Consider the following 8,044-nt stretch of genomic DNA (forward strand, 5'->3'; position numbering starts at 1 on the left):
ATGTACAATAGTGTTGATTCCTTCACTATGTGAAAAATAAGTTTAGTTGACATTTATTTTAGACTTTATTTAATTTTTTTTAAGAGATACATAAAAACACAACAGAAAACTGAATTTTCATTTAATATTTTAAATGCTTACTAATAAAAATAAACCTAAATGTTGTAAATTCATAAGTTTTTAAAAAATATTAATAACTAACAACAAAAAAGAGCAAATTTAGTGTCATTAAAAATAATTGTAAATTTTTTGTATTACTTGAAAATTAATTCATATGTCAATAATTTGTCCATTCTTCTTGTACAATTAAGCTCAAATCACACTGAAAATTTGTCATTAAAAATTAAAACAACTTTCAATTATTATTATATATTATTTAAGTTTTGCTATAAAATAATGCTTATAAGTGTTACCAACACTTAAGGTCAATTATAGATAATGCTAGTGTGATTTTACATCAACTATTGATAAGTGGACTGACAGGTTAATTAAAAATTAAACAATTGTTAACATTCCAGTTGAAATTTTGGCAATATTTTTTCCTAAATGTCTAAATACATTCTTCTATGAAACTAGGTAGCTATTATTTGTATATTGATAATGATATATTTTATATATGAATATTGTCAAAACAACGTAGGCTATATCTATATTAATGTTGATGTTGAAATTCTAATCGATTTGATGTAATAAGACTAAACATTGATGTTAAATTTTAAAAAGCACAAAGACTAAAAGTTGGAGAAAGAATTCCTTTATGCTAGTCTATACTCAAATGTATATTTCATGAAGGGATGTCATTTAATTTTAAATCTTGTGTTAAAGTTTTTCAATAACATAAAAACTAATTTTGTTATTAATCCAATTCCATGTTATGCTTATTGTTTTGATTCTAATTTATCAGTAAACAATTGTACAATTCACTTTTAATTTCAAAGCTTTATTTTATAAATTTGTTTACAATTTATGTATAATTGAACTTAATAGCCATTCCAAGGTTCTAAGGATGAAACCAGTATATTAGAAATAATTGAATATCGAAGATAAAATAAGTTCCCTAAACCAAAATTGAAAAGGATAAATATATTTTTTCCCCAAATCCAAGTATAATTAAATAAATAATATACATTTGTAAAAATAAATGTACCTTATTTTGGTTGACCTTTAAAGAAAGATGAACAGTTAGTGGTTTCCATTTATTTGGAAATACTCAGGAACATATCAGATAGGTCTAATTATTTCTGTAAATGTTCTGCTAAATACCCTAATAAACTTTATTTGTAAAATGGTTTTTATTACTACACTTATGAAATCCTGAAATTCAACACCATGAGTCTTTTATCTTCGGTGGGGTTCAATTTTTACCTCTATCCAATTGAAAGTATTTAATATTAAATAACTAGCTGAACAGTGACAAGGAAAAGAACTGGCTCATAAAATTTTACTTGCTTATATCTTTTATTTTTTTAATAAAAATCCAACATGATCTTAAAAATTATCCAATTTACATTACATTCTAATAACACATTTAGATAACAAAACCAATATTAATCTAATAGGTTGTAAAAACTAAAATAATGTTTATCAGTAAGGAGTTTTGATTATTTATTTTTAAATGAAGCTCATATGAGCCATTACGTATATCATTAACTTAACATTGAAATTCACCTCAAAGTTGTGGAAATGATACAAATATATAAAATATTATAATAACATTTGTAATAAGCCCTATTTGGAATGAAATAGCCCTCGCTGGCTGTTTCACGACATAAACTGTATAGACCACTGTGTGTAGAAATCGGCCAATTGTGTAGAGCCGGAACATCATTAAGGCAAATATTACGTTTGGATCCGATGCTACAAATATGAGGCCTGTGATCATGAAGATCGGGATATTTTCCATATCATTTAGGTGGGCTCTAAAAAATAAATGATAATTTCTATATGAGATGATAATAGTGGTGATGCGCATATGTTTTTAAACGTTCTTGTGCATTTTTATTGTCAATTCATTTTAATATTTAATAAAATTAAAATAATGACAAAAGAAGTGTATTATGTACTTATAATACATAAAATAAAAGAGTATTCTTAATAGTGCATGCTATCTGGTTATGGAATCATTGTATTACCACAGTGTATGGTATATTAAATGTCTAATAAATATTTACTTTATATATGTTTACAAACTATTTTACATAGTTTAAACAATATTTTGCATAAGTTTCTTGAATAAATTGAAGTGCACCAACCTTTTTAAGTATTTTTTAATTTTTAATTAAGCAATTCAGGGCTTAGCTCATCAACAGACCTCCAGGGAGCGTGGAGGATAAATTTTGCTATATATAGCATTAATAATTGTAACTTAATTGTATGTAACTATAAAATTTGTAATAAAAACAAAGAACACACAGCAGGATTATCAAAAATTAATAACCAAAATGTTAATCACTTTGTAGACCTCAACACAATATTTTACAGGGAAGGTGCAAATACAATTTTTTCCAATTTCTTTTGATTCATGGTAGTTAGTTTAAGGGGAAACACGGATTATTATGACAGAATGACAAAAAATATATTAAATTTTAAAATTAACGACCTACCAAGAAAAAATAAACAAATATTGTTGTATTGAATTCGTGATGAGATGCGAGAATCGCCCACTTTGGGTTAAGGTCCAGAGTTAGACCTCAGCCTTTTCCAACCCTTCACTGAAGTAAGGCTCCAAGGGCTGTCAGCTAAACACACTCACACTCACTCATTCTTAAATATATTAGTTACATACCATTCACTCTTAGTACACACACAAAAAAACAAGATTTATATCATTGCTATATATAGTAAAATAGCCTTGTTTCTTCCAAAAATCGGAACAGAGGACCCAAATAAATTAAGTCTAAAGTCAATTAAAGCTTTTTATCATAAGGGGAAAAACCAACGTTTGATTTCTGATGTAGATTTTTATTATTCATTATTTTATTGGCAATAAAATATTTAGGACTGAAATGGCCTGAGTTTGCCAGTGTATTTTCAATTTTGATGGGCAAAATTTTAATTTTACAGTTCTTAATTTTAAAATATAATGATTTCATAATCAATATTAGTTTAATATAAAATTTAATTATTTTGTGTATGAATGTTATAATATTAATATCTCTATTTAAATTATTAGAATTGCGAGACCTCCTAGGAGGCCTCTGGCCTCCCCCTGATAGATCAGGGGGAGTCACCCACCTTGGTGCATAAGCAACTCCGAGGTTGATTAAAATTATTAATTACAAAATTTAATTAATTTATGTATTGAGCATAAATAATGAAATGTTATAATTTTAATATTTAAATTATTAATTATAAAATTTAAATATCGGTATATGTATATATATATATATATATACACACATACACACACACACGCACGCGCGCGCGCACACACACACGCACGTACATAATGTATATTATATATACATACATATCACATGTACATAATGTATATATATATATATATATATATATATATATATATATATATATATATACATTATGTACATGTGATATGTATGTATATATAATATACATTATGTACGTGCGTGCGTGTGCGCGCGCGTGCGTGCGTGCGTGTGTGTATTTACGATTATAATAAAGATCGTCTAGATATACATGTATAAAAGCCCATTTGTAAGGACCGCTGCATTCGAACCCGGGACCTTCACCCTGCAGTGAAGAGCGTCGTGACAACGCCTAGCCGTTGCGACCACCGACGCCCCCTCTGATCCGTTTATTCTTGCTAGTTTTATCTGCCAGACGCATTTCTTCGTCTTCAGTGGTTTGATATGTGTCATTTTATCAATATCGTGGCCGATTTCACAATTGAGATCGATCACCGAAGTCGGTGAAATTGTGAATATCGTCAGACAGACCAAATCATGGAGAATGGGATAATTTCGGTTTTATTTACTTTTTATATAATTAATAAACTTTTTGACGTGAACGGCGTTTTCAACTATATTCAGATCTTTTTTATTTAAATTAATTTACAAGCAGTGTTACACAATTTGAGTTTCAAATTAATAATGGACGAAATTATTTTGTGATCTTTTACGGAAATTATTCCTACAAAATTTTGTGAGAAAAGTCACGTGGAATGCGAGGGAAATGCAATTTAAGGGTACAAGTGCTTTCTTTAAAGATGGAACTGTCGTGTATTAAAACATGTTCGATATACGTAATAAAAAAAAGCAATAAGCATCATAATCAATACTGCACAACAAGCTACGTATTAATATATTTGAGGGCGTTAAGGAAAAATACTCTGTGTACATGCGTTAGGGAATTTAAAAAGGTTGTGACTTTTAATCAATAAATCAATAAACCTTCCTTAATATAATTTAACGAACGATTTGAATATATAAATTATAAAAGTTAAATTATTGGTATTGCACAAGACGAACGACGAGATTCATTTTTACCAGCTAAAAATAAAGCAGTATTCTTGCATCTGAACATCCTCATGTACCAAATCGAGCACGACATATAAGAAATATAGTAAATTAATCGTGACTGTCTCAGGACGATTACAACCCATATATAATTGATTACTGTATTAGCTTGTGATTTTTTCCTTTTTTATTGGAGGACAATTGAGACAAGAAAAGCATAGATTTCCGTTTATTAGACCTCGGCTCACCTACGAATCCTCTCAACATCTTCATCAGGAACAAGCTTGACTTCAGTACCAGCTTGAGCGGCGTCTTCGGGGTTCACGAAGGCCTGAAAACGTTTTAATAAAAATTTACATTTTCTAGTAGTTACTTTTTTTTCGGTACTAATATGAAATGGCGGAGATCGACCAAATTCAAATGGAATAATACTGTCTTTTTACCAGCTCAGTGAAACAATAAATTTTTCATTGATACAAACAAAAATGTCTGTCCTTGGTAACAGCAGAAAATATAGCATGGAAACTATTCAGATATATTTGATTCGCCTAATTTCGCTGTTTTTGCCTGAAAGGTTTCGTCTTTTCGACATCTTCAGTTGCTGCTTTGTGTGTTCCTTCATTTTTTTTTATACATCCATGCAAAATTTTGTTGAGGGTTGAAGTGGTTTTGCTGTGGAACTCCATCATCCAGGGATATAAATTGTAATTTGACCGAAACGGTCAGGAATAGGCATGCCCAAACGTAAATACTAACAAGCTATATTTTTTGTGACCAGAATTTTTGTTTAACTGACGTATATAAAAACAAGTAAATTATCATTTTTTCACTAAGCAGAATGGTGAAAATGGAAAAAATAAATTGCACAAATATGTACTTAGTAGTTATTATTGACCGTATTAATTATTTTCATTAATTATACTTTTTATCTAAGGTCTTGGTTGAGATGAAAAAGCTAGCCGAAAGTTGTGGGTTCGAATCCGGTTGTGACAGTAGCTTTTTCATCTCAACCAAGACTTTAGATAAAAAGTATAATTAATGAAAATAAATTATACACTTTAATCATTTGATCATTGTTAATACATACGTATTACAACTACGCGTATTTATGAAGCAAATAAAAAAGCACTTTTGGTGACTCTTCTACATCACCTTTTTCCTAAATCTTTGATAACCGGTTAGTAGAGCTAGTAACAGCATCTTGAAAGCTAGCAGTGCACTGTAGAAGGCGTAGCCTGCGAAGACCGGATTTTCCGTTGTGAAGAGTGACATGGCTTCTTTTAGACTGGAGCTTTGATGGTGGCCGTCATCGATCTGATCGACAGTCCATAATAATTGATATACCTCTTGTTGATTTAATGCCCTACTTGGACTTTGACGTTCGGTCATTGGTAAAAAGGGAAAATGACCCCGACGGGTTCATTAAACTTAAAGCCACTTTTGCAAGTCAAGGCGAATTTATAGGTCGTGATACGTCTGGTTAGCAGTCGAACTTTTAACTAACTTTTCGTTCGGCCATTTTTTTTGTCATTTTTCGGAAATTTTCTACAAGTTTCATTTTGAAACGAAGTGATAAAGTTGCATCATGGAATCAATTTATTTTAAATAACAACCTTCGATTTTTTTGTTTTTGCATAAATTCATGTCTTAAGTCAGATCCTAAATTAAGTTAATTAACTACTTAGTGGGAAATTTGAAAAAATTTCTGGCTGGTTGTGTATAGTTAGGATGTTTTGTAAAATTCACGTTTTGCAATAGTTTTCTTGACTGTATTTGGCATTTTATCTCATTTTTATACTTGAGAAAATTATTTATAACATATAGTCGGTTCAATTTGACATGCTTTACATTGATCGTAAATCGTGGCTGTTGTTCCTCTTTCAAACTAAGTTTAACTTCGTTGAGGAACCTTGGACCTCCAGAAGTATGTAAAGAATGAAGAAACTGTTTATTTCGAAATGTTACATTACTTGATGTAGTATTTATTAAGAATATTCCGCGTAGACTTCTAGATATTGTGTCCCCATGTTTTGTTATTGTGACGATTTCTTCTTTGGGAAAGCTGGCTAAATATTGATTTAGTTCAACTATCCAGGTTACATAGTTGTTGTCTAAATTGATACTAGTGTATCGGCAGGATGTTGTGTCTCCTGTTAATACGATTTCTTTCTTGTAGTTGTTCTCTTCAAGATTAATCGATTGCATTGAGCATACAGATATTGATTGAAATTTTTTACAATTATTGTCTAAAGGTTCAATTTCATTTGAATTCGCTCTTGGTTTCAGAAAATATTTTACATTTGGAACAATTGTTATAAAATTAGAGTTATGTGTTGTTGGTACTGGAATTAGTTTATATAAATCATACATTTGTTTTCTTATTAAGGGTAATTGTAAAAGATAAATAATTTGATTGTTTACAATTTTACATTGCACACTAATTAAATTTTCTAATTCAAAAATGTTCCTTAAACTTACTTCAAGTGATAATTGATCCTCATAATAAGTGGAAATTCTAGTAATTTCCTTAAACAATTTGTGAGGAGATGTAATACTAGGGTGTAAAGTCTGGAGTTTACAAAATGTTAATGAGTTTTCTATATCCTGTACTATATTTAATAGTATTTCGTAGGTGATATGTAATAAATTTGTTGTATCTCTTAATTTCTCTAATTCAACATAATTGTTTAATTTTTTATTTACTGCTAAAATTTTTGATTTTAGTTCGGCTGTATTTTCTTCAACTACTGTTAATGATTTATTAAATTCCTCAATGAGTTCATTGATTATTGAATATTGCAAATTTATTTGTTTTTCAAAATTAATTTGACTACCTTTTAGATTTTCAATATCTTTATTAAATTGAGCTCCATCGTAAGAATCTAGATTACCTGTAATAAATTTTATGATGGATCCTAATCCATTGATCAATTGTTTGTTCACGAATGTGGAATCATTATCTATGGTGTCAGGCCAATTTAAGATTTCTCTTTCAGGAGAATCTAAAATTGAATTCGCAAGGTTTTCCTCCCTTAGCTCTGGAAATTCTTCATAGAATTCATCTAGCAGGGTATCTATTTCTTCATCATCAACCTTGGAATTATTGGGATATTTACCTTTTACTCTGGCCATATTTATTTGGACTCTGGACAAGGCATCCGCGTTTTGGTTCAATTTACCTTTTTTATAAATGATCTCATAATCGTATTCCTCCAGTTTTAGAAGCCATCTTGTCAGTTTCGAGTTTGGCTCTTTAAGGGAAAATAGCCATTGCAAAGGTTTGTGATCACTAAATATTTTAAATTTTCTGCCATACAAGTAAGGCCGGAAATATTTAGTACTCCAAACAATTGCAAGCAATTCCTTTTCTATGGTGGAATACTTTGATTCTGTTTCATTTAAAGTTCTACTAGCGTAAGCAATTGGTAAATCCGCTCCATTAAAATTTTGGCTAACGATGGCACCAATTGCTACATTGCTCGCATCTGTTGTTAGGTTAAATTGTTTTTCAAAATCTGGATACTTTAATATTGGATCATTAGATAATATGTTTTTACAGGTTTCAAAACTTTCGACGTATTCTAGATTTTTTATGTCGATTTTACTAT

At 29.7% G+C, this 8,044-nt stretch overlaps 1 protein-coding gene across 1 annotated transcript; it reads right to left on the bottom strand.

Moving 5' to 3' along the window:
- Nucleotides 1-1,568: 1,568 nt before the first annotated feature.
- LOC106666464 (microsomal glutathione S-transferase 1-like) lies at nucleotides 1,569-5,989 on the bottom strand. The gene is made up of 3 exons (XM_014393672.2): nucleotides 5,589-5,989; nucleotides 4,685-4,767; nucleotides 1,569-1,919 (listed from the first exon to the last, which is right to left on the bottom strand). Exons 1-3 carry the CDS (start codon nucleotides 5,823-5,825, stop codon nucleotides 1,670-1,672), a joined length of 570 nt encoding a protein of 189 aa, XP_014249158.1. The 5' UTR covers nucleotides 5,826-5,989; the 3' UTR covers nucleotides 1,569-1,669.
- Between the last annotated feature and the right edge of the window lie 2,055 nt (nucleotides 5,990-8,044).

The sequence above is a fragment of the Cimex lectularius genome, unplaced genomic scaffold, assembly GCF_000648675.2.
Source record: "Cimex lectularius strain Harlan isolate CLEC.00 unplaced genomic scaffold, Clec_2.1 scaffold415, whole genome shotgun sequence".
Taxonomy (NCBI): domain Eukaryota; kingdom Metazoa; phylum Arthropoda; class Insecta; order Hemiptera; family Cimicidae; genus Cimex; species Cimex lectularius.

Coding starts and splice junctions, on each gene's coding strand:
- LOC106666464 (XM_014393672.2), bottom strand. CDS start 5,825: ATGACCGAACGTCAAAGTCCAAGTAGGGCATTAAATCAACAAGAGGTA. Junction 4,768..5,588: donor ATCAAAGATTTAGGAAAAAG/GTGATGTAGAAG, acceptor AAACGTTTTCAG/GCCTTCGTGAACCCCGAAGA. Junction 1,920..4,684: donor GATGTTGAGAGGATTCGTAG/GTGAGCCGAGGT, acceptor TTTATTTTTTAG/AGCCCACCTAAATGATATGG.